The sequence below is a fragment of the Phalaenopsis equestris genome, unplaced genomic scaffold (assembly GCF_001263595.1).
Source record: "Phalaenopsis equestris unplaced genomic scaffold, ASM126359v1 Scaffold000149, whole genome shotgun sequence".
Taxonomy (NCBI): Eukaryota; Viridiplantae; Streptophyta; class Magnoliopsida; order Asparagales; family Orchidaceae; genus Phalaenopsis; species Phalaenopsis equestris.
In genome coordinates, this window is record NW_018164591.1 from 399,359 (window position 1) to 427,122 (window position 27,764).

Consider the following 27,764-nt stretch of genomic DNA (forward strand, 5'->3'; position numbering starts at 1 on the left):
ATATATTTATTTATTTATTTATTTATTTTAGATTTGCCTTTGAGTCTCCTGAAGCTTTTGTCGAGAATCATGAAGTACAATATAAAAGGTTTTCCGAGTATTGTTATGATAATGTATTTCAAATAATTTATGATTATTTGATTTACTGTAAAATAAACGCAGGACTTTCTATTTTTTGTTTAGTTTGAACTAAAATGAAGAGGATGTAATTCAAAAAAAAAAATTCTTTTACGACAACGACGGTTTGTCGACAAGCAACAGATAGAATACTAACGACAAATGAACGGTGGTTGAGGGCGGGCGGTGTTAGGAGGCAGGCGGGCGGTGAGTGGGAGGGCAGAGGTCGCGGTGGAAGGCAGAGAAAGGCAGCAGGGGGCGGGCTGGCGGCAGGGGGGGGACTACTGGCGCGGCGGGCGGCAAAATCTATCGAATTCTAAATTCTACTAAAATGAACTAAAAAGTAAAAAAATAAATTAATAAAAATTATTTAAACCTCAATTTGCAAAAGTAGACTATCAAATTTAAAGTCTTATCACTTTTGGTCAAGAAAAGAAAATCTTGATCCTCATTTATTAATAAAGGTTTAAATTGCATATAAAATGTACTAATTTTTTTCCCCACATATTTCTATATGAATAAGAGCTATAAAATTATATTATCAATAAAATAACCTTAACCTATCATCAAAATGTCAAGCAAATCTACTACTGAAGTATTTTCTTACTGTATAACATAAAAAGAGAATGATGCATCCTTTTGACCCATATATCCACTAGAAATTTACTTTTTCTCTTTTAATTATAAAAGCAATTTTAGTGGTTTATGCCATTAACTAAGCCACTAAGCCACCTATCACAAACTAGGGAATTTTAATCATGCCACCCTAAGCACCAAATTTTAATAGAATATGTGAAACATTTAATATGGCATAAAGTAGATATTAAGATTACTTAAAAGGGAAAGAAATTCCTAAAATATAAATGTTAATTTTATTTTAACATCAATGCTTTATGAACTTTGACACTGGAGCTCTCGTGTCCACAAACACTACGAAAAATGATAGTATGGAACCAACTATCCCACGATTTCTGGTTGTGGGGGTGTCACTAAAGACACCTGATTTTGTTCTATTTCAACATATTTCTTTCCTTTTAATTTATTTCATATTTCTTCCTTTCTAATTAGGTATTTTGGTTCTTTTGCAATTTAGCTTAGATTTTATGTATTTTAGAGATTTTAATCTTTGGTGTATGTTCTAAGGAGTATTGTATACTTTTCTTTTTGTAAGTGATGCATCTAAATTTTGCTCAAGAACATGTGGTGGAAATTCCTTGTCATCCGTATCTCATCATTCATCATTCAATCTGTTGGTTTCCGTTCAAACAATAAGAAAAATCCTCTGTATCACATCGTTTGTCATCAGACATGTTTTTTTCCAACCAGATATCAGCTAAAATCCTCTGATCTGCTGTCAAATAGCAGATTTCAACCTTGATACCATTCCAAATGTCATCTAACCACGATTTGGGCAGCCATATTTTCTCATTGCTATTGTTGTTCAACATTCAAAAGGGGATGTTTGGTAGCATGAAACTAATGTTTTCAATTTTCTTGGATTGTCTTTCATGTCAGAATTCAACCAACATCTTTCCTCTCACTCCCATTACCCATCCTACAACTTCCCTAATAGTCTTTGTGCTCTCCACATCTTCTAGGAACTCTAGAATGGTGTCATCTTGTATAAGAGTTCGGTACACCCTAAATTTTTATATATTTATTTTTCCCACCCCAAATTCCAAATTCAAAAGAAAATCACCATATCCAAACCATTCATACTGCAATTTTTAGTTATAACCATAAAATTGCAAAATCAAACATTTTTACCTTCACTAAAAATCAGCCCAGACACCTATCACAAAAACTCTAAAATTCGACAAAACTTTTAAGTATAATCTTACACCAGTCAAAACCTTGATCAACAGTAAAAAGCACAATGCCACCTAGAAGAAATTTACAAAGAGGTTTTCAGGAGCTTGCTATGGATTTGCTATGGAGTATATGCAACAATAAATCATTTAACCACAACAAAACAAATATTTTCCACCTTTGAGAAGAGAAAATCCATAGAGGTCTCTCATTGCTACAATAATAACTCACCAGATTGAGGGAATGAAGTGAATACCTTCCTTCAAATATTTTTTTTGTGATGATGAATCAATACTCCAGTGATTTGACATGACATAGTAGATGAAGAACCAAGATCTTGGAGTAATTATGTATTATCAAAATTTAATTATCACATGGATTTGAAAAAATTCATCAAGTGGCTCTTGGTAGTGGAACTGATCTTTGAGTACAAAATTTTTCACCTAATAGAAGGGTGAAGCTGATAACCATCAAGCTAAAAAATAGCGCTTTCTTGTGGGGAGGGGGGTGGCAATTTGATGCACCAACATAACGTGAGGGAAAAAGTAAATTCACTATATAGTCTAATATGAAATGAGAGATGCAGCGTAGGTACCCACCAGTATTTTATAAACATGTTGTGTTCTTGGGCTTCATCACTTACTTCATAAAAATCTGTCAGTAGATGAGTACACAACTGAGTTCAACCTGTTTATGTTGAAATGTAAGTTAGTAGTGCCCAGGAGAACATCATAGCTTGATATATAGAGAGATTGAGATAATATATTAACAAATTGGTATAGTTATAATTTTTTCGGACATTACAGAATGTCTGAAAAATCTATCTCTAAAATGAAGATAATAGCATTAGGTCCACACCAATCTTTAAATAGGGTTCAAGCAAAGGACCAGGAAATAAATGTATACATTGTGGAGCAGCCATGCTAACCAAACCAAAGGGGAGAAGTTAGAGATTTCCATTAATCATAAATTCATCAAGGTTAAAAAAATATTTTAAGTGTCATGAGTTTGGGCACATTGTGTTTAATTCCCCAAACAGAAGAGTGATATAATTCACGAAGTAGGGAGTGGTGAGAAACATAGATAATGACATAAGAGACACTAAAAATATAAGGAAACAAAGGATGAATACCAGATTCTAGCTAATAAGAGAGAGATGTTAGTAATTTGACGAGTCCTTTAGATTGAGCTTGTGAGAGAGGCACCACCAGGCGTAACATTGTTTTTCCTAGATGACAGTGAGTTCCATGAGTTGATACCAGCACATGTCCACCCAACTAAGTGGATTTTAGGATTGCCTTACTTATAACCCACATTCCAAGTTACCATACTTAAAGAAGTCCAACATATCATAACAGTAGATAGAGATCTAAAATCTTGTAGCTATTTTGGGAAAATTGGAATAAATTAGTTTAAAGTTAGTTCAACGAGGAACTTAAAGACAGATGACAATATAGTGAATCACAGCTTTGAAACTTTTTGTTGTGTTTTGTTGGTAAGAGCATTCGATAATCGGATTCAGGTTCTTCTATAGAAGAAGAAGAAGCCTCTCATAGCTAGGGAGAATGAAGCACAAGTTGTCATTTCCGTAAAATTGAATTAAAGTGATGTGGGACTCTATGTATTATAGAATTAGCTATTCAATGATCGCGAGCTGTAAGGGTGTTGCTAAAGACACCCATTTTTTTCCTATTTTAGCATATCTTTTTCCTTTTGATTTATTTCATATTTCTTCCCCTCTAATTAGGTTATTTTTAATTGAGGAACTTTATATTGGTGGTATTTTGGCTAGTTTGGAACTTAGCTTGGATTTTATGTATTGTGAAGACTGTAATCTTTGGTACATGCTCCAAGGAGTGTTGCATCCTATTCCTTATCTAAGTGGTACATATGTATCATGCTCAGGAACATGTGATAGACATCCCCATCACCTGTATCCTGTTGTTTTCCATTCAACCTGCTATTTTCTAACATAACAACCATCAAAATCCTCTGATCTTCTGTCCAATAGCTAGACTCACCCACGATACCCTTTCAAAAGTCGTCTACCCGTTGTTTTTAGCTAGAAAACCATCTTTAGTCATTGCTAAAATTGTTTAACAACAAAAAGGGGCTATTTAGTTGCAGAAAAGTGTTGTTTCCTATTTTTTGGTCTGTCATGCTGTTGTCATACATGTCGGAATTCAATCAGCATCCTTCCTCTCACTTTGCTATCCTAAAACTTCCCTAACGACCTTTGTGTTCTTCCACGCCTTCTAAGAACCCAAGAACGATGTAATAACACACAAAGCTATTTATAGTACTATTTTCATCCTAATGCACAATCAATAAAGTTTAAATTATGTTAACATATTTTTCTCATATATCGAGGGAAATTTATCTCTCACAAAATTTCTTAAGAATATTGTAGGGAGTTTTCTCCTAAACATTGATATAAGTCGACTCTTAGTATGAGTCGACTTTGATAATTAATTCTTTTTTTTTTCTCTGAATTTGATTGTTCGCTAATGAACCTAGAATGAAATATATGATTAATCATCATAAAATGTAGCGTTGGCTAATAAATTTTTTGAGGTTCTTTGCTAGTTTAGTGGAGATCCATTAATTTATTTTCATAGTCTAATTAAGAAATTTTCTCTTATTATTTATATTTAAATATACTATATACATTAAGTTGACTCTGTTCACTTAAGTAATCGGATAAAGAATCAAAATTATGTTAATTAGTTTAAAAAAACTTTTTCATTAATTTGAATGAAAAATCTATTTTAATATTCATTGAGCAAGATCATATGAGCTATAAAGCTAGATGACTTTCTAATTACATGAATAATAAAATAAAATGTCTCAAATGCTAGTGTTATATATTAAGTAGCTTTAACTCTGCCTCTATGTCTTTTTAGTAATCATATTAAGTTTACAAATCAGAGTAATTCATATGTCAAAATGAAAATCTTATTTTTTGCATCTAATGAATCTATAACTATTTCATTAAATCACCAACACTCTTAATTTTATGTTTGTTAGCATCAAGTGTTGATTAAGATTTGGGTTCTTAGTCACAATCTTAGTTAAAGAACCATAAAATATGTGACAACCCGAATTCTCACCCATCAATGTATTGTCCGTTTTGGCCAAATAGCCTTACAGTTTTGCCCATTGGTAAAATTTTCCAGGAGGTCACCCATCCTAAGAGTGCCCCATCACGTGTATTCCATTGTTACACCAAAAGATGTCTTAATGTTTAAGAGTTCACATCATTCTACTTAAGGGGTTTCACAAAATAAGTCATGCATACAATTCATTAAGTCTAATTAGAAGTTAGATGTCTAAGGTATCTCACATGTAAAAAAAGTACTACAATTGACAAGTAAAACCATAAATACGACTAAGATAGTTAGAGGTAGCCTTAGTGTGGAATGACAAAATAGTCACCTGATGAATCTATATTGGGGTTTCCTCAAGGGAGAAACTAATGTGAGTTTTAAGAATCTTATCTTAGAGAATTGTTAGGCTCTCAAAAACTATATAGTAGTGGTTTTAAACTATATTACTTAAGGCTCGTAGGAATCAATTTTAGAAGCTCCAGTCATGAACATAATATAAATGGCATGGACATCTGCAATTGAAATGTATGGTGGCAAGTGCTACTTAGAGGAATGAGATGTTTATAAATCCTTAGGATGAGTAAGGTGTCACTTGTGAGGATATGTCAATCCTAATTATCTTCAAGACAACCATTTGATGAGTTTTAGACACCTTAAGGATCACATTTTGGTCTGAGAATAATGGTCAAAAGATGTCAGCAACAAAGTTGAATCTTAATAACATATAGATTTTGTTCACTTTATTCTCAATTAATATAAAGCCCATTTTTAGCTATATTATTACTCTAATAAATATTGATTAGAGTTAGGTTTCTTTACATTATATTTGAGCTCAATTTTAACAAGACATTCATTCAATTTTGATATCTTATGCTAACACACACATACAATTTGTGGATCAAGCTAACATCTAAAAAGAAGATGAAATCATTAATCAAAACTCAATTAGCCTCATTATCATTAAAAAGATTTTTAATTTTATAAAAAGTTTATTTATAAAGTACATCATATGTTAACCAATTACCTAGAAGTTCTAATGTATGCTTAAACTCAACAAAATATATGTACATATTGCTACCTATTATCACACAATCATATAACTATAAGAGCAATAGTTATATTTTTATTTCAATGTCGATAAACTCAACCATCGAGTCATATATTGTGTGGAGACATATGTATTATGTGTGGCTTTAGCATTTAATGTGCTAAGTGAAGCATAACTCATGAGGCTGAGCAGATATATAATCATACTACCTATCAACAATAGTACTCGTATATCCTATATAATCGAGAGGGTAAGGTATGGGGTTCAAAATAATGATTTTTGTGAGTACATATGTTGCGACGATATTACTAGCGCCGATCCGTTATGATCTTTTGATTATTTCTTAGTTGACCTAAATCCTTAATTAAAATAATTCAATTGCTTGAAATATAATTCTAAGAAAAGTCAACGCAACAAGGCTTGACTAAAATAAAATATATATAAACAGCCAACCAATACTCAACTAAACTTTGAATCTACCCAAATGTTATAAAGTTTGGACCTTTGGGTGTCCGTTGCCAACACAATGATATATACATATATATATATATATATATATAAAGAAAGTGTATGCTTTAAATATCTAATGAATTGAGTGGTATGTATGTACATAAATACTTCAAAACATAAATGTAAGGTTTAGGGGTTAGATATCTATATACACCAAAAGTTTTTATTTTAAATTAAAATATACAAATTTATGCGTTATATATGTATATACAACTAAATTGGGTGGTATGTTTGTAAATGCCCTTTATATTTTTGGTTTAGACACTACCATGCAAGTTTATGTATTAGATATATAAATACATAGGACTTCAATGGTATATATGTAATTTCCCCGTAAACTAAATTTGTAAGTTTCAATATTATATTTTTAAATACAAAGAAATGGGGTTATATTTGTGTAAATGCCCCATATGTTATCGGTTTAGAAGTAGCTACACAAGTTTAGGAGATATGTATATATATATATGTAAATACATATGAATTGGTTATTATGCATGTAGATATTTTAATTTTGAATTTTGATTTCTAACTTTTAGATAACTCAGGTTCCTATGTCTTAACCACACTAATGCAAGCATGTCAAATAAGGTGTCATCTGAAAAACAAACAATTGTTTGTACCATAAATTCCCATGTCATATACTATCTAATTATGTAGTTATAAAACATTCTGACTATACTTATGGTGTGCATATGAGACTTCTCATATGCGCATACAACACATTTTTAATGATCATATTTTACGTTATAACTCCTATTTTTTTAATTTTATTTTTAAATCTATAGGGTGTCAATGGATATTGTGAATTTAACATCATGAATTTATAATAAATTGCAGCAAGAAGAAAATGACTAACTGACAAGTTATTGAAATGTGTTGAATATCCATACAAGCAACATCATAATTTTCTCCTTATCTTTTCGAGAGTGTGCCCATATGAGAAGTACAACAATCTTGTATTTTTAATACCAAACATAGTATGGTTGGATTTATACCGTAGGAGATTTCAACCAAATGATTGGTACTTAACTTCACATAGTGGGTAGGAACCACATATTGATTATCAGGTTGGTGCTTTAACAAGCTCTACCCCTCCAACGGAGCTCGATTCTACTATATTATAAAAAATTATCTATGATATAACAAGAGTTTAGTTTGTTGAGCAAGTGATTGAGGATGAGCTCCAAATAGAGAAGCTAAAAAATTATATGAATTATTAAATGCATGATAATGTCAATTGTGAAAAGGTTGCATCACTCATTTTGAGTTAATCAGTGTCTCTAGAAAAGTTGAGCATTGCATTGGACTAGAATATGCTCCAAACATATTTTAAATATGTTACATGATTGATGAAGGAGATAAATTTGATGGAAAATATAGTAATAGAGGAGCTACGCAGAATGAAAAAATTGGTGCAAAAATTAGGGTCAACTTTAGGGATAGAATTTTGTGTTAAGTATTTTATGTAATACTAGATAGCTGATGTAATGGAGACTCAATGCATGTTTTATGATGCTCAAAGATTCAATCTATACAACAAGAAAAATAAGAAATAGTAGAATAATCCATACAAATTTCTTTTCTACTTTGAACTCATTTCACATCTTCAAAGACTGTTTTCCTCTGTATGAATTACTGAACTTATGGAGATGTGATCGTGAGAGATAAAGCAAATTTAGTTTTTTGAGTCATCTAATAGATAGAGACAAATGTACACATTTGGATCAAACTTATCCTCATTTTGCAAGTGAATCACCCAATGTTAGATTTGATTTTTGTGATGATAGTTTCACAGCATATAGTCAGGTTACCTCGCCATAATCTTATTGGCTAGTGATAATTAAATTGTATAACTCACTATATGTGATGTTCATAATTACTCCTTTTATGTTTTTAACACTAATCAAACCTAGTATACATAGCCTAAAGGGAAAAGAAATAATGTGTATATGTAGCCTTTTATAAAAGAGCTTCAAATCTTTTGAGAAATAAATTTGTTCACTTATTGTGTTTTTATAAACAAAAATGTTGAAATAAAAGCTATCCTGATTTGGATAAAAAGCAACTACCTTGCATATTATATGTTATTAGAATAAAACACTGGGGAATGTTTGCTTGCTCTTACTGCATGGATCTATTAAAAGCATTTATTATAAAATATGATTGGAAAAATTTATTGTTCAACTATCACCGAATGTTTTTATCTGTTGATCACTCATTCAAAATGAATAAATATGTCTTTCTAAGAAATAGAGTTGAGAAATTATGACCTCCATTAAGGATAATTATGGATGGCTTTTGAAAGATTATTAGTGTAATTTTAAAGATTACTGTTTTTATAGAGCAATCATCACATCGTTTCTCTCATTCTGGTGTTACTCATAACTAGACAAAGTGGAGTAACAACCACTACTCCAAAGTATCATGTATATAAGAATTTTATAAAAATAGTTTAAGAGAATGCCATCCTTGCATATAACACCATTAGGGTTACATAATCTAAAATGCATTAAGGGTAATTTGATTCAAAACTACAAAGGGTTATTTAGTATTAAATGAGCTCGATATTGAATCAAAGGTCCTCAATATAAAAGACAGGGTTTCTATTTCTTAAGAGATCGTGACTAACAGATTAATTCAAAAGCCTTAAGGGGCACCTAATATTGAATAGAGTTTTCAATATAAATTCCTTTAACCTACTTCATAATAAATGAAGTCCAAGATGAAAAATAGTATGTAAAATGTGCCTCGACTTAGCTAAGATATGATAGAGGGCATGTTCATTTAGAATCCTTGGGAGAGCACCTAACATTTTATATGTTTTTACTAATACTTCTCTATCTAATGAGCTCATTCTTAAAGTACGGTTAAATTTCATCTTCCCAAATTTGGACTAAATAAACTAGACTGGCAAAGATGCTAATAACACATTTTTGGGAGACTTTATCAATTTTATAGAAAAATCGCAAGTTAAGATCTTCCATCTTCTATGTGAATCACACAAATTAATACTATCACATCAAAATATAACTAAATTACATCCTCCTCTACTACAAATTTAACCGCTCACTTAAAGAAAGCTAATAGGAGAGCTTATACGACAAATCCAAGACTTTTCCATCACCAGTGTTGATCAAACATCCTCAGTTAGTTTCATCATAAAGGAACATCAATATATAAAGATAGGAAATAAATATATCTTTATTCAAAAGTCTCAAAGATGACGTATCATCATGTGAACCACATAATATAATGAATATCGACAAATCTCTCTTTATCGAAAGGTCTTCAAGATAACATATCATCACATGGGCCTTAGGCATGACTACAATAAGAACCATGAAGATGGCATGCAAATTAAAAAGTTTTTTAGAGCACTTAATAGTGAACATAGTCCTCACTAAAAGTCATCAAGAGGGCCCTTAATATATAAGCCCCATGAGGGCAAATGTATACATAGTTTTCAATTTTTATACATTGATTCAAAAACTTTGAAGGGTGACTACTATTAGACTAAGCTTTCATTAGAGATCCTCTTCAATGATTTATTATTATATGACTAAGCAAATATTTAATGCATAGGAGAAATAATGACTAATTAATTCTATCAATCAAACGATCAAAGAATCTTTTTTATGCTCCAAAGTTCATACCATTTATTGCTTTATGTAATAGTGTGATTTAGTTTTAATAAAACTAAATGAGTTAACAAACTAGTCCCAACTCAATAAATTGGATCACATTTAAAACAATATTAAGATAAATTACACTTCTAAAGGTTTGATTCAAGATTTAAACTTAATTATTATTTTTTAGTTATGAATTAGACCTTGTTGTGAAAGTTTAAAGGTTCATTTGGGTAGTGGTTATGCTTTTAAGAAAAAAAAAGTATAGTATGATAAATTTTACTTAATTAGATATATCTACCTAAGTTTGGTAGCTGTCTAAAAAGTTGTTATCCAAATTAAATTTCTTAAATGAAATGTATATATTATTACAATATTAATGAAAAAACTATAATTTCCCAACATGAAATACTTATATGAAAATTGTTGTCTAACTTTTTTTTAAAGAATAATAAAAAATATGATAGTTAAGATAATTTACTTTCTATTAATAATTCTACAATAAAATTTGTAAGTTACAATCAATACAAATTGTCAGGAGGTTCAATTTTGTTTATGAAAGCTGTGATTTTAGTAACTTCTAATGAACAATTTCACTTTTAAATTTAATTAATTTTTTGATGAAATAATTGAAAATTAAATCTTTATAACTATAATTAATTTATTATAAATATTATTATTTGAATAAACTTTTATCAAGGATAGTTTTGCATCTACTTTTTAATTAGTCCAAATAATAATTGAATACAAGGGCCAAAAAAATGTCTTGATGAAAGGGAGGGGTTTCCGGGTTGTGCGGACTCCGGCCGTAGCTCTACGTGCGGCGGAAGTTATTCCTGAGTTATTTTCAGAGCCCCGTTCATGAAGCAAGTCCCCATTCCAAATTTTTTATCATTTATTTATATACTTGGGTGTGTTATTTCTGCCCAATTTTTCTGTGCGGACTCCGGCCGTAGTTCTACGTGCGGCGGAAGTTATTCCTGAGTTATTTTCCCAAAAATAACCTGGTTATTTTTGGGTTATTTTCTCATGAATAACTTCCGCCGCACGTAGAACTACGTCAGGAGTCCGGATAGAAAATACGCTCGTTATTTCTTTCGTGCAAGCTTTGATAATAATTGATTAAAAAGTACATAAAAATAGGATGCTTCAATACCCAGATGACACTAGTACATAACACTAAGATTTTGACCCTTAGAGCTCTGCACTTAAAATTCATCATTTGAAACTTAGCCCATGAATTTCGACCCTTGCATGTTGCAACTCAACATGCTAACTCGGTGGGTCAACTCACATACCCCTTCAGAGATACACATACCATACACATCAAATTTTCCTAAGAAAATTATTAGCTGCAAATTGCAAATGTAAAATATGTAAAAAATTGAAAGCATGCAATCACTCAAAAATCCTATTCCATTTAAAAACTGCTAAAAATAAGTCTAAACTCAAACAAAGGTACTGAACCCGCCGCAGCTAGTCTACTGCAGAAACCGATCAACGCTGAAAAAGAAAGTGGATCCCATCCTCCAATAACGCATATCTTTGCGTCTCGATGCTCCCTTGCTTCCCATATCCTAACCTCTGATTCGGATCATCCCTTTTCCCCCTTTTGCCACTAGAGCGCGCGCGCGAAGAAAGCTCAACAGTAAATAATGAAAAGAAGAAGAAAAAGAGTATTAGATGGGGACCAGATCCACTGCTCTGTTACCCTGTGACTCCTGCCAAATTACTCAAAGAACCCCTCACCAGCGGAGCAGAAGAGAAGAAGCCAGCGCAGCGACAGCAGCTTATAGCTAAAACAGCTACAACGAATATATATATAGACGAAGAAACTGCAGAGTGGAGGGAAGAGGAAAGAAGCGGGGGAGAGGAAATAATGATAGAGGAAGAGAACGGAGCAGACGCAAGGCTTCAGGCCATCTCTGCTGCTATTCGGGTGGTTCCCCACTTTCCAAAGCCAGGTGCTTTCTCCCAACTTTTTTTAATCTCCGTATACTTATTCTGTTAGCCGGAAAGATTTGATTTTTGTGGGTTTAGGGATTATGTTCAATGACATCACGCCGCTGCTGCTTCGGCCCAAGGTTTTTAAGGACGCGGTGGAGTTCTTTGTTGATCGGTATAGTAGCATGGGGATCTCTGCTGTTGCAGGTAATGTGATTTCTGTGACTGAAAGTCGAGCACTTTGTTGCTGTTGTTGTTGTTGTTTTTGTTCTGCTTGTTTTAAGGGGATTTATTGGGACGATGTAGGATCATAATCTCTTAAAGTTTTTTATTGTTGTTTTGGTTTCAGAAATAAAGGTTTTCAATGCACTGTTTGTTTGGTGAAGGCTTTCTGTTTTTCATTTTATCTGTTGAGTTTGGATATGGTGATCGCTGTTGATTTGATTTATTGCAAATTAAATGATTTTAAGTTGAAACATGATGGTGAATGGCCTAACATTAGTGTGGGTGATTGAATTTTTTATATTAATTAATTTGAGAAGATTAGCTAATGAAAAAGCTGAGTTTAAATAGTTTGAAAATAGAAGATTTAATGTGTATAAATTTTTGACGATTAAATATATTTAATCATCTGTTTGAGTAGTGAATTGTAATTTTGTCACCAATAATATGGCAAAAGTTAAGATTTTTATGGTTGTTTGGGTAACATGCTTATGGGTTGGATGGAAATCTGGAAGGTAGAGTGCTGTAGTGCAGAAGTTTCTTTAGTTTTTTGTTAGGAGTCTATTTTGCGTCTGTCCTTATCTGTATTTTAATCAAGGGGCATTTGCATACATACCATCCAAATCTTTCATATCACAACAAAAATAGCACTATTTTAATTTTTAAAAAGTGAAATACACCTTTTCATGCAGAGTTAAGGCGGCATTTATGTAAAAAAATTGAATTTTTTGGTGTTTTATATGTAAATCTATAGGAGTTAAGTGGGCATTTACATTGAAGAAAAGTCAACTTTTGTATTTAGTAAGTTTCATAGAACTTTTTGATAATTTACAAGCCACACTAATATGATTGCTTTATGAACAGTCAAATTATTTAAAGAAAATTATTCCAAATGATTTAAAGACTAATCATAATGAATTATGTCTCTTTAGATTCAACTAGCCAGATGGATTTTTAAATTTCAGAATTTTCTTGAAGGCATGCAGCATGAATAATTTCTTTAATGCGTGGATGAAAATTTAAAATGCTACCTATAAAGATGAAAAGAGAATCCATAAATTGGTTCATGTATTACAATTCTTCTATTTCCACTATGAAGCCTCAACCCCAACATATCAGAGGAAGACTATTGCTTTTTAAGGGTCTAAGGTGTTTACTTTGATAATTTGTGTCTGATCGCCAAATTCCTCGATTTGGAGCTAAGCCGCAGAATTTTAGAGCTAGAGTTTTGTTTCTCTCTCATTGATCTCAAATCCACTTCACTTGAAATGCATGTTGGGATATTGAGGCCATGTTTATAATGTTTGTGTATTTATGTCCCTATTTTAAGATCCAAATATATGAATTTACTTTACCTTTTTTATTATACCATAATGAATCTTATTCAAGAAAATTCTGTCTTTAGATATTCACTTGTAACCTGCAAAATATCCATAATTTTTTTTTTTCATTCCATCAGGTATTGAAGCTAGAGGGTTCATCTTTGGCTCTTCACTAGCCCTAGCCATCGGTGCGAAGTTTATACCATTGCAGAAGCCAAAGAAGTTGCCTGGTAACATTGAATTTTGCCTTAATTGACTATTCACATGTTCCGAATGTTAGCTGGTTGAGTAATTTTATTTTTGTTACTTTATTTGTATTATGTATTTTATGATTAAAATTTTCCTCCTACATTATTTAGCCTCAAATTATGTAAATAAATTTATGTTGCCACACAGCAATGAAGGAAAATTCTGTTTCACACTTTATTGCATGAGAGTTTTGCTATTTTTCTCAGAAGAAATTTGAATAATGTCTACCAGCATAATTTTGTGAAACAGAATAAAGATTGAGATTTTTAAAGGGATTGATTGTTCAAAGGTATTTGGAATGTTAAAGTAAAAAAATAGAAAAAAAAAAACCTGGTGTTAGATCCATTAGTAAGCCAACGCAGTAAAGTTAGCATGACCATCAAATTAAACTAATCGTATCACTTTACGAATAGGATAAGAATGTTAGACTCATTATTGGGCTCGTTTCTTTTCCCCAAGATTGTACGTTCCTCATATGGGAATTATGATGAATATAAACCCCAACTCGATTAATTTAGTTCAGCCAAAGCCATTACAACCATCAAATCAAATCAACCAGGCCACCTTACCTATTGAATAAGGCTATAAGATTGTTTAGTTTCCTTTACTCTTACTTTATGGACATTCCATTAGATGTAAGTCTCAACCCAATCCCAACCCAATCAATTTGATTTGTCATAAAGCCAACAAACTTGCCATATTAAACATTTTATATATGGGATTAGGTTTTAAGAACTTTTATTCTATATTTTTCTCTCAGGTTTATAGGCTCCACCTACTACTTTTTAATGGATGTATGCTCTAATTTAATCATTTTAGGTTGGTACAAAGTCAACCCGCTTGATAAATTAAACCAAATGGGTCACCTCACTTATAAAGTAAGGCCATAAGATCCATCGCTAAGATTTTCTCTACCTTCAGCTTTTAGGTTAACTTATGAAACTTCCAAGGGATGCAATATTTAATTAGATCAATTACGGGTCTGTGCAATATCAAGAGGCCTCTCAAAATTAAACCAAACAAGTCATTTCACCTACAAGGTCATGAAACACACGGCCCATCATCTGGTTTTCCTCTACCTCGAGGCTGTAATCCTCTGTTTATGGGCCCTTTGATGAATGGAAGTACCATCCCATTCAATTTGGGTGGCTACGAAGGAAACCCATTGAATCTAAAGTTTGGTCTTCTAATAGCTATAAGCTCCATCCTAAATTAAACTTGTGCTAGCTCCATGTCAACAACTCCATCGAATTAAAATCAAACCGACCAATTAAACCTCATGTTGTCTAAGTCATGCTTATTCAAATTAAGTTGAAGCTCATCGGAAATTTATAGTCATGCCATAATTTTGTGCTCTAATAGGTCTTGTTTAGTTCCTGTAAATTGCAAGAAACCAAGCTTTGTTTCTCTAAACTATTCAATGAAACAATAATGACTATACTCTGTTAGTTAACAAGTCGATGCCAATCTTGAAGGCTTGTCCTCAATACGAAAAAAGATTAGGTGCGGAGTTCGCATGCATGCGGACTCTAGTACAACCGTATTGTACATGCTTGTATTCACGAGTTCAATCATGAATACAACCATGTACAACATGGCTGTACTGATATTTGTTCCTTCAATATAGATACATTTTCACCCCGATCTTCTAAGGATACTTGACGGGAGGCAAACCATAATTGCTAATCAAGCTCCCTTTACATTACGAGTTACAACCCATTTTTTTTATAGATTGGATCCACTAGTGTCCTTAGGTGACTTACAGCCCATTTTTTTTTTTATAGATTGGATCCACTAGTGTCCTTAGGATGACGAAGCTATAGCATTTTGATCAGGACAGTCTCCATCCATCCAATTTGATTAAACTCAGATCTAACTACCAAATTTAAACCTAAAATGTGAGTTTGATTAATCTTCTTAATTGAGAATCCTCATGCATGAGCAAAAGGGTTAAATAATTATGAAGGTTTGTGGCTATAGGAAATCTTTACCCCAAGATCTTAATAAACACCGACATAACATTAGCGAAAATCCAATTAAAACAAAGCCGATGCACTTCAAGGAAAATCACACACTTCAATGAAAATCACTCCTAAACTCTCTCATTTACACATCGAGGAGGCTCTAAAAGTTGGTATTGCTTTTCCGAGCGGTCAAGCTATAATTAACCTTTTTGAAGGGATCCACATAATTCACCCTTTTATTATCATGATTTAACCTATCTTTTATTTTATGGGATGCAACACCATATTGTTGACCACACTTTATGATGCCTTTTGCACTCTCGGTTAATACTTGTTGGTACTGGGAATTCATTTACACCTGGATTCATTTTCTAAAACCTTCTTTAATTCTACAATGCCTCCTTCAATTTGATTATTTAACTGATGCACAAATACTCAGTCATCTTCGTCTATTTTTTTCCTACCTTGAATATCTGTTTTTCTCCTTTTTGGTCCAGGAGAGTGTTAGATTATCTCGCTCCAGTTTTACATGCAAGGTCTGGTGGAGACTAATATTACATCATAACTCGTTTGGAAACCAGCACATTCACGTTTCATTTTTTTTTCATATCCATGGACTTTATTTTTGGATATTGTGTTTAAATTACTATGAATTCTTATTTCATTCCTTATGCTTAAAATTAATAACAAAAAATATATATTTGCTTATTTATGTGAGAATTAAGATACTTTCAAAAACATTCAGGTGAAGTTTTCTCTGAAGCTTATGAGCTTGAATATGGCAAGGATTGCTTGGAGATGCATGTTGGAGCTGTTCAGCCAAGAGAACGTGTATTGATATTTGATGATTTGATTGCCACAGGGGGAACACTATGCGCTGCAATGAAACTTATAGGTCTCTTTCCTTGAGTTTCTTGGTTGATTTTACAAAATGCAGCTATCAAATTTGACTTATAATCTATCTTACAGCAGTGAAAATGGTTTACAGTATCTTTGAATTATTATCGAAGCATTTCTTCTGCATTTATGAAATTGGATCTCTGCCTATTATCTTAAAATTTGTACCTTGTTAATGTTCATAGAATTGTATTTTTGGTATCATATTTCAAGCTAATTCATGTTTAAGTTTCAATTTTTTTTTTCCATCTATAATTGTTGGCTTGGTTGTTTGATCCAAGTTTCAATTTTTTTTTTCTCAGATATAGGAGTGTTCTTATATGATGCAATTTTCCATCTATAATTGTTGGCTTGGTTGTTTGATCTGCTCATAATATGTTTTTATTTTCAGAAAAAGCTGGAGGTGAAGTTGTTGAGTTTGCTTGTCTTATTGGTTCACCCAAATTTAAGGTATAGCAATCTTGAATGAATGGCTTCTGAATTTTTTTTTTTTTTTTCAAGATTTGCACACATACCATTCTGTTCCTATTTATTTACATATCTAACACCTAAATTTAAACTTTTACATATGCCACTTTAAATATATGTATATGCCACCTTTTGTATTAAAAGTCGTTTTTCACTTTTTAAATATTGAGTGTTATTTTTTATGTGATATGAAAGATTTGGGTGTAATAAATATATAACTATATAAAACTTAAAAATTTTGGTGTTAGATATGTAAATAGGTAGGAATGGGTGTTATTTATGTTATTTGTCCTATTTTTTTTTATTTGGCTAAGTAGCGTGTTGTCACCTCCCAAAAGAGGTGGGCAGCCCAGGACTTAAATACTGTTTTTCGGCCCTACACCTAGCAAATGTGAGACTATTTGTCTGTGACATTCTCTTCGACCCAATCACGTGACGCCCTCATCACGGATCGGCTCTGGTCCCACTGGATCATGGAGAGTTCACACACCTGACAGGCAGTAATCTGCTCTGATACCACTTGTCACCTCTCAAAAGAGCCCTTAGGGGTGGTGGGTAGCCCAGGATTTAAATACTGCTTTTCGGCCCTACACCTAGTCGATGTGGGACTATTTGTCCGTGACAGTGTGTTTTTAATGTCCAGTAATAATCTATCATTCTATTTGGGAAATAGCATAATGAATCTAGTTTTCAGTATTCATTTCTTTAATGGCCTGTAGTATAATGTGCACCATAGTTATGTTTTTGTAAAATTTTTACTTAAAAAATGGTTTCAATCTCTGTGCAATAATTTTTTTAGGACCAAGTTCGTAACGCATCTTATATGTTTGATTACTTGGCTTTCTTCTTTGCCTCTTATAAGTTTGAAGTTCAGTTCAGAGGATAGCAATTGGTCTTGAAGATCTAAATGATATGCCGATAAGGTTGAAGGAGTTGCAGGATATATTGGCATATTTTGGTATTTTAAGACACTCTTAGTCCACAATATATACTCGTACATATGCATATATATGTATGAATGTATATATATATATATATATGTATGATGTATGTATATTGTCATAGTGTGTGCTCACCATATTTATTGTAGGTGTTATGTGATGTGTGAACATTTATGTGTGCATTTGAGTAGTTGAATTTTCTAGTTGTGCTTTCATCAAAGCTGCTTCTCTTTCAAACTTGGAACAAAGTGTTGATTTCTAATACAAGTTTTCGCTTTTTGGCGTGCATGAGAAGTATTGTATTCTAATTCTGCTTTCTAATATTGCTTTCATTTAGCCTATTCTCTTTCAAGCTTAGAACAAAGTTCTAAATTCTCATGCAAACTTTAACTTCCATTTAAAAAATTGCTTTTTTTTTTTAGATAATTCAGAGAATCTTTAGAAGATCTATCTTTTTTCTTCAAACTTTAATATTCTTTTCAATTAGCAAAACTTTCATGCAAGTCTTCAAATACAATTTCTAGCTTTCATAAGAATGGTTTAGATCGGATAACTTATCTTGGAGAGATAATCCACAACATCATCTAAAGCCATGAGGAAAATATTAGCCTTCTCTTATTCACTTGATGAGAATAAACTCTCATCTTGGTCCATCCAAGTTTACTTTATAAATGCATTTTTTTCTCTTTATTCGCACTTTCACAAAGAGGATATGCTTATGTGATGTGTTCTAGCCTTTTGAAGTCTAAGAGTATCATCTAAAATTTAAGCCTTCCCTTTTAAGGGTTGGAAGACTTTTGAAATCTTCTGTCTTTTCATCTTTATCCTACCTCTCCCTTTAAACAAAACCATTGAATATTTTTTATACTAAGACAACCTCTTCGTAATTATCCTTCTATACACTTGAGATGCTCAAGGCTAACTCACTCAGCTAGGACAAGCTCAAGTCTGACTCGTCATTCGGGTTTGAGAAAAATTCATCAAGTCGAGCTAGATGCCTGAATTGTTATCCAAAGTTCTAAGCCTATTTATCCACCAGGATCAAGGTGAACTTCTGATTGATTCAGGGAAGACTTGTTCTCTTGGCTCATGAAAGACTAGCAAGATTCAAAGTAAACTTGTTGGACCATCCAAGCTCAATTCCCCAATCTAAGAGTGACTCAGAGGCTTCCTCCAAAGGAATCGGCGACTTCCTCTTTATCATCCAATCAAGCATAAGACCAATTTCTCAGGCTATATGCCTTTTTAATTTTACAAGTTATCAAATGTTCTCGTTTTGTACATTTTATTTGTGTAATCTATCATATAGTTTTTTTTTTTTTTTTGATAGCAATCACAAGGAGAGCCAGGATACACAATCTTACACAGTATATGCACTTCAGTATAGATTTATTATACCATTGAGCTTATAGTGAATTTTCTTCCTACTTTCCTTTTACTCTCTTTTGTATTCCTCTTTGCTTTTCTTTCTCTTTTTCTGTGTTAAAGAAGGGTTTTGACGCAACCCATAGACGGACAAATCAAAATCCAACACTTCTTCGTTTTTGTTAGAGTTTGCGCTTTAAGAGAAATGGTCCTTTAGGTGATTCCTTTTAGTCCCAACTCTTCTTTTATGCCTCTACCAAAATCCAACACCTTTCCTTTGCTTTTGTTAGAGTTTGCGCTTTAGGTGAAATGGCCCTTTAGGTGATGCCTTTTTGTCTCGACTGTCCTTTTATGCCTCTATCTTTATACTCTACAGTTTTTGCTTGTGAATAGTTAATACAAAATCCAAAAAGTAGATAAATACCCAACCTGGGAAATGGTGAAATGGTGGTGAACAAATGTTTTAAAAGGTGTGGCCGTTGGGCAGGGCATTTAGCTGCTATGGGGCTAGGCGTAAGCCCGAAGGTGTCAGGCTTATGCCCCCCAGTATAAAAAAAAAGGGATATAAATATTAAGAGAAAAATATAAACTATGTGTGCATAATAAAAAAAATTATTCTTATGTATTAAAATAACCCATACTTGTTCAATTTAAAAATAAGTCTTCTAGGATTGAATCTTGAAGATATTAACAAAAATCCATCACAAAAAGTAGAAACATATAAAAATAAGTAAACATGTTTGAGATAAAAAATAAATTTATGATCAATTGATCTCAATCATTGAAGGTTATTCATTAATTAAATTCATTCTCAAAATCATCTTCTTCTTCACCAATAGAAAAATTAGATCTTCTGCCTGCCTGCTAGAGAGGAAGTCGACTGGTGGATCGTCTGCGTGCGGGGCGAAAACGAAGCAGATGAGTCTGCATGCGGGACGAATTGCCTGTTGTGGTATTATCTGTGTGCGAGAGACAAAGCAAGATGACAGCGGTATCTTCTGCGACTCTGCTTGCGATGGAGGAAGCAGAAGGTTGCGGGAGATCGACTGCTTTGTCTACTTTTAAAATACTCTTTAAATTTCAAGCTAAAGAGTTTGTATCCATGAACTAGCTTGTTAATTTGGGACCAAATGCATTGACTACCTTGTAGGTAATGATTTGTTTTTCCCAACTATACTTGCCAGTCTTTAGCATTGAACCTTAGAGTTCATTGCTTTCTCAAAAGCGAACAAGAAGTCAACTAGCTGTGGAAAAAGCACGTGTGCAACCTCACTTGCACGCACCTGTGATGAAGAGTTCGTTTCTTTCTCAATGCAACATAAGAATGCTTCTGGATTCAACTGCACAAATCTTTTTTTTTTTTTCTTTGGGAAAATTTATGTACATACCACCTGATTCTTATATATTTACATATGTCACACCAAACTTTGCATTTTACATTTATACCGCCCAAACTTTTATATCACATCAAAAATGCCACAAGTTTAACTTTTAAAAAGTTAGATATCTTTTATGCATGGATAAGGTGACATATATGTAAAAATTGAAGTTTAGGTGTTCGATACGTACAAACTTAAGACTTGAGTGGCATCCATGTAAATCTTCTTTTTTTTTCTTTTGATCTAAGTGTCCTTTTAGCTTAACTCAATCAATTACAAACTAAAATAGAGCTTTCTGTTTTTAGTGTTTGTATATATATAGATCTATGGATATTATCAAAATCAAATATAAGTTCAAGTTCATTATAAATTATAAATCACATATGTAACTACTTTCAGATCACCTTCCTACATATTAATCTCTTTTGCAGGGCCGGTACCGGCTTAATGGGAAGCCTGTGTATGTACTTGTGGAGTGCCGTCGATAGAGCTTCAGAATCATGTTTACTGTAAGTTTTTTTTTTTTTAATTTTTTTATTTTTAAAAGATACTGAACTAACATGTTACTCTTAATTGTTATATCATGAAACTTGAATTTGGAATGTCATTTTGAAAATGCACATAATAATAGTAATAGAGCATAAAAGATACACAATCTATGTTTCCTGTTTTAGTTTTTTCTTTCATAAATTTTGGCATAAAAGAAATAGTTTGTAAGCAAAATATACTGAATAATCTGAGGATTTAGAAGAAAGAAAAAAAAAAGGTAGATTAAAAGGAAATTATGAAGAGCAGGTGGGCAAAATGATTTGATCAACTCACATGCTTGCAAGATATTTCCATATAAATCTTGTCACTAATACCAGTACATTTTCTTTGTTTACATGTATCACCATCAATTATGAAATTGTAATGTGAGTTTGTATCCTCCAAGAACATTTGAATAGATCTGAATTTCTAAATTGATGCTACCATGATTTTGAAAGTACCTATTCTACTGACACTTGTTTTATTTATAAGTATCAACAAACCTTATTGTTATTATGTTATCTAAACCAAAATGTTAATTGTTTTCCATTTGCCGAGTTGCAGGTAAGTCCATGTAAACAATTTTATCTGATAAGTTTTTCTAGCCAGGAGAGTGTAGCATTGCATGCTTTGACCAAAAGCATTGCTGAGTTGATGCGAGGAGCTTGTAGCAAGTAGCAATGTTTAGTTTTCTATTTTGGGCAAATTATCCTGCCGTTATACTGCCTTGTCCTTTTTCTCCCTTGTAAAATAAGTTTAAAATTGCATTATGGGTTCTGGATTCCACTTTTTTTACATATGAAATAAATATGATTATTTCCCAGTTGCTCTGAATCAGAGAAATTTTCTTTTTCATTTGGGAGAGATTTGAGTATCATGATCATATGTGATCAAGTCAAAAATCTCTCTTTTTGCATCTTTGGATGTCTTTGGCTCCATATTGAGGAGATCTCCATGCATTTTTAATATATGCCATCGAAGTTATAAATTTCATCCTACAGATCATATCTTTAATACGTTTCAGTCTTTGTAGCCTAGGTAACCCATGACATTATAAGTTTAATTTAGGATTTTCTGTCATATGACTCTCGAGTGTAAGGGTCTGTTTGAGGCAGCTGCAGCTTATTGAATAATCTTTTGATAAACTGATTAAAAATAATCTGCTGATAAGTTAGGTACGGTAGCTATTACAATTTTTTTATTTTTTTTGGAAAAACCAGACCGCTGCCAAAAATCTGTCACCGCACCTAGACAGGTTCGGTGTGAAAACGTTGTTTTCAGCGTTTTGAAAACGCATAAGCTGCCAAAACACACTTTACCCAAACAACTCAGGTGCATTTTCAAAACGCCACTATGTCAGTTCAAAATTTGAAAATATAATATATCTATATTATTTTAGCTGGCATAGTTCTTTCAGAATCTGCTATTATGGCTCTGCAGAATATAGCCGAAGCTTTTATGATTATACGACTTAAGAGGATTTTTTTTTAAAAAAATTGTTATGTTTTTGGGGCGCTATGATTTCAGGAATAAAAAGACTGCATCACGTAGATCTTGGAAGTTCAAAAAAATTAGATTCCATGAATGTCTTCTAGTCTTTTGTTGACTAATCTAAGATGCTCTGCAATAAATGATATACTAACATGAGAAATAGAGAGAGAGACATTCACTATTAAAGTATTAATCCTTTGTCTGTTAATTGTAGAACCTACGAAAGGTCAAACTTATCTAAGCTTGAGATTTTGTTTGAGAAGCTTGCACATTTTAAAATAATGTACTTTTTTTTTCAAAATTTTCTTACAAATTCACATATCTAACCCCTAAACCTCAATTATATAACCTCAATTATTTTCATACGGAGTCCGGATGCAGCTACATCTGGCCCACCTAAAAAAATATTAAAGTTAAACTGGGGAAGTTATTTGGGTGGAATCGTGGAGGTTATTTGAGTAGAACCGGGGATGTTATTGGGGATGTTATTGGAGAGTTATTGGGGGTTATTCGGGCATTAACTCTAATAATACCGCAATAACCTCTCAACAACCTCTGCGGTTCCAGTTCAATAATCCCCTGCAATAACCTCCAACAATCTTTGCATTTTCACTTCAATGACCCGCTGCATTAACCCTCTCCTAATAGTAATAATCTCCTAATAACCATTCATGAACCCTCTAATAACCGCCGCAGTTTCGCTTCAGCCGCGGTTTCGCTTCAATAACCACCAATAACCTTCACGATATAACACACGTGGCAGCATATTACTGGAGTCCGCACGCAGAGCAACGTCCGGACTCTGTATGGAAAATTTTCTCCCTAACCTTAGCATGAAAATGTGTATTTCACTTTTTAAAATTTAAAATAGTGATATTTTTTATATGATGTGAAAGATTTAAGCGGTATAAATATAAAAAATATGCATGTGATAGATATGTGAATACATAGGAATTGCAAGGTATGTATGTAAATGCTGCAACATTTAACAGGATAGCAAGACATGAAAGAGAATGATAGTTGAAGGCATGTTATTTTTGGGACTGCTGTACACCTAAGCCTTCTTAGAATATGGATGAATAATATGAAGACCAAGTTTGCATCATCCTAAACCATTTCCTCTACAACACATTAAAAATTTTTAATTTATTAGTCTTATGTTTAGTAGCATATAAACTTCGAACATGCAATGAGCATTTGAAACCTTTCAAGCTATTAGGATGCACAGTGTTTTTAAAAAGTTAAAATGACGGTATTTTTGATGTGACATGAAAGATCAGGGTGGAATGAATGTAAAAATTAAAGTTCTGATGTTAGATATGTAAAAACATAGGAATTGGGCGGTATGTATGTAAATGCTCCTTAATATTTGGCTTGAAGTGGTCCCATAGCCAGACATAATTGACATTCAGATTTTAAAGCATTGGACAATAGGAAGAGCACATGCTTCAATCATTATATTCCCCACTAATATAAGAGTTTTAGTCTTCCCAACAATAATTTAACCATAGATTGAATGTAGAATGTGAAGGACAAAGTGCTGGATGAACCAATGCACATCTTTAGAAGTCCAATTTCTTCAAAACCTTGTAGGTGGGCTTTGTCAGATGTAAAGAATAATGGGAAATCTCTATGTTATTTCATTTAGATTGTGTTCTTGTAAGGAAAAAAGGGCACTCCTTGAACATATTTAGTAGTGCATCTAACTCTAAAATGTTGCAGATGAGAAATTATTGTTTTGTTATGATAATCATAACGATAATATGATGAATCATGTATATATTTAATATGTTTCTTCCATATTCTCGGGTGCTTCCGACACTACCTTTTCTTTATTCAAACTTCCCAAACTTCCCTTAATAGTAAATTCCAAGCTAAATGATGCTAACGAAAATCACAGTTGCTTACTGCAATAAACTATTAAAAAAACTAAATGGTACGATGCACGAATGACTTGCCCGAAATTCAATTAAGAGAAAAAAAATACTTTAATGGTTGACCAATAAACATTAGGAAAATTAATCGATAGAAAATGTATGATTATTATAAAACTGAACAAACAACTTTTTATGGGGTGATTGGTGGTGTCATATTAATAAGATTTAGGGTTTGTTTGGATTGCTAAATATGAAATGCAATATAAAAGGTTTACAGAGTGTTATGATTATAATGTATTTGAAATATTTTTGACTTTTTGATTCACTATAAAATAAACGAGGACTTTATATTTTTATGTTTAGTTGAAAGTAAATTAGAAACATTGTATTTGCTTGGACAACGAGCAACATGCGGCAGCCGACAACATGTGGTGCTGGAGGACGGTGGGAAGTCATCTGAGCTCGGGCAGAGGGATTTCAGAAGCTTTTGGGCAGTGGGGAATGCTTTCTCCATTTTTGAAGTGCTTGACCATGGAGGCTCCAAAGGGGAAGAAGATGGCATGGCCATGACATGAGGGGATTGGGGGAGCTTTTGGTGTGGTGGCTAATATCAGAGTTGGTTTGGTTTGACTCACCCTACACTTGAGTCTGACTCCCCAAAGTTTGAACATGTGTGAGTTGGATTTGGTTGCCAAGATGGATGGTTTTTCCTTTCGTGTATCTTTTGTCTGGGATACTGCTGAGGTTGTATACTTAAGTGTCTCTTACCCTTTCTTTCTTTAGCTTTCATTAATAAATTGTTCAAATATTTGAGCTCTTCACATTTAGAAATCCAATGTCCAATGGTGAAAACCTAAACTTAAAAATTTCTTGAGGACAAAAGCGCTTCCTTAATTAAGAGTTTTCTTAAGTATCTCTAGTTGCTTAAGATATAATTAACTATATGAGCTTGTCTCTATAGGAAGGAAAATACCCTGGAACTAATCTAAACCCTATTTAATATTTTGATTATATAGGGAAATGATCTGTCGAGTTTAAACTGCAGACTAGCATAGATATCCAATGTTTTCTTTGTTCGAATAATCAAACCCGTCATAAAAGTTGTATCCTACCTTTCAAGGTGGTTTACTATTTTCGACGATGAGCTCGATTATTCGAACAATCAAATCCTCGAATCTACATGGCATTCAAAAGCCCCGTGTCGATCCGAAAAAAAAAAAAAAACCCAAAACCCATGAGACCCATTTAGTATTTGGAATTTTCAATTGCTTAAAGAAACTCATTTTTGGATATACACCTAGCAATAGTTTCTTCTTTGGCAACAAGACTCCTCTCTCCTAAAATATTAATCATCTTGAAAAATTTTGAAGAGTTTAAAGGGAGGAAGAGGATAAAAGGATTATGCAATTTTTAAATGGAAGTATCTTGACCATTTTAGTAGTGTTCTACATATTGACATGTGACAAAAAGATAAATCTTTGTCACAATTAGGCACTGAAATAATTTACAAGAACACATTAAACATTACTTATAATTATCTTCTTAACGAAATCATTTTGAAAGGATTAATGCAAGCAATAAACTCCACAAAGCAAAATGAAATTCTTTCAAAAGAATGAAGCAAAAGTGAAAATAAATTACATGAACACCTCGCACATTGCCTGCCGCTAACGTGCAAGGCGACGTGGCCGCCCATGGTTGGCCGTCTAGACGTGCGGTGTTCTGACAGAATTTTTTTCTTCCAAAAAAGCCACTGGGATTAGATGAGCCAAGAAATGCTTTCTTTAGTGCTAATGATGGTAATTAAGACAGATCTTTCGATTACGGCGTGGAGATCCTGCAATTATCTATCTTAATTGTGCTTATTTTGTCATCATTAATTATGCCCTCTGACTACGCATGCAACTAATTGTGTATGTTAAGGCTTCTGTTTTAATTCTCATCTATGTTTTTAAAATTTTTTGAAAAATATTTATTGATTATTTTTATTATTTTTAATAGGAAAATTTACATAATTAGCACAAAATTATTTATGTATTTACATATCTCACACCTAAACTTTCGTATTTGCATGCATAACACTTTCTACAGAAGCTGTATAGCCATTGGTTGCAGACTTTATGACATTTCCTTGAAATTTTCAGATTATGTGACATTTTAGGTATTTTAGGGAGCTTCTAAGTGTTGATAGAAATTATTAAAGCATACCAAGAGCACAATTTTAACATTACTATAAACTATATCAATTTTGTATTAAATATAAACTCTTCTGCATTAATATGGCATGATATGATTGGCTAATATCTATCAACATATTGTTTAATCTCTCTCTCTCTCTCTCTCTCTCTCTCTCTCTGTGCGCGCGCGTGCAAGGACATAATTATGTGTTATTTTTGCTCGAAGGTATAAGGGCTTGAATAGATATTTGACTAAGGGTATGCTTGGGACTACGATCGTGCGAGATCGCACAACAGTTTTTTTGTTTGACAAAATTATATTTTAACTTTTTTTTTTCAAAAACTGCAATAAAAAACTGTGTTTTATCATCGGAATTACGAAGCTTAGTAGTCACTTGAAAGCTGTCTGACTTAAAAAAAAAAAAAGATTTTGTAGTAGCCAACAAATTTTTTTGAAATGTAACTTCTTCTATAACAGTTTCATAGTTGTTTCTTCAAATAATTACAATTACCCCTAACAAACCCTACGTACCAGAATGCATGAGTAGGAGCAAGGGACTTATTAAGTGTATGTATGAATACTTTGGAGTTATAAAAGTTTGATGTTGCACTTTCATTGAAATATTATTTAATACTGACACAAAATACAATGAATGTAAGAAATGTGTTCCGTAGTTTAAGACTTATTATGGTAATGCTAAGTTTCAAATTTATACCCTTAAG

The 27,764-nt window shown here is 32.6% G+C and overlaps 1 protein-coding gene across 1 annotated transcript; it reads left to right on the plus strand.

Moving 5' to 3' along the window:
• Positions 1-11,670: 11,670 nt before the first annotated feature.
• Positions 11,671-22,302, plus strand: LOC110021833 (adenine phosphoribosyltransferase 5-like). Its single transcript, XM_020720496.1, has 7 exons — positions 11,671-12,181; positions 12,258-12,368; positions 13,843-13,935; positions 16,664-16,813; positions 17,207-17,265; positions 21,400-21,477; positions 22,061-22,302. Exons 1-6 carry the CDS (start codon positions 12,097-12,099, stop codon positions 21,454-21,456), a joined length of 555 nt encoding a protein of 184 aa, XP_020576155.1. The 5' UTR covers positions 11,671-12,096; the 3' UTR covers positions 21,457-21,477; positions 22,061-22,302.
• Positions 22,303-27,764: the final 5,462 nt, after the last annotated feature.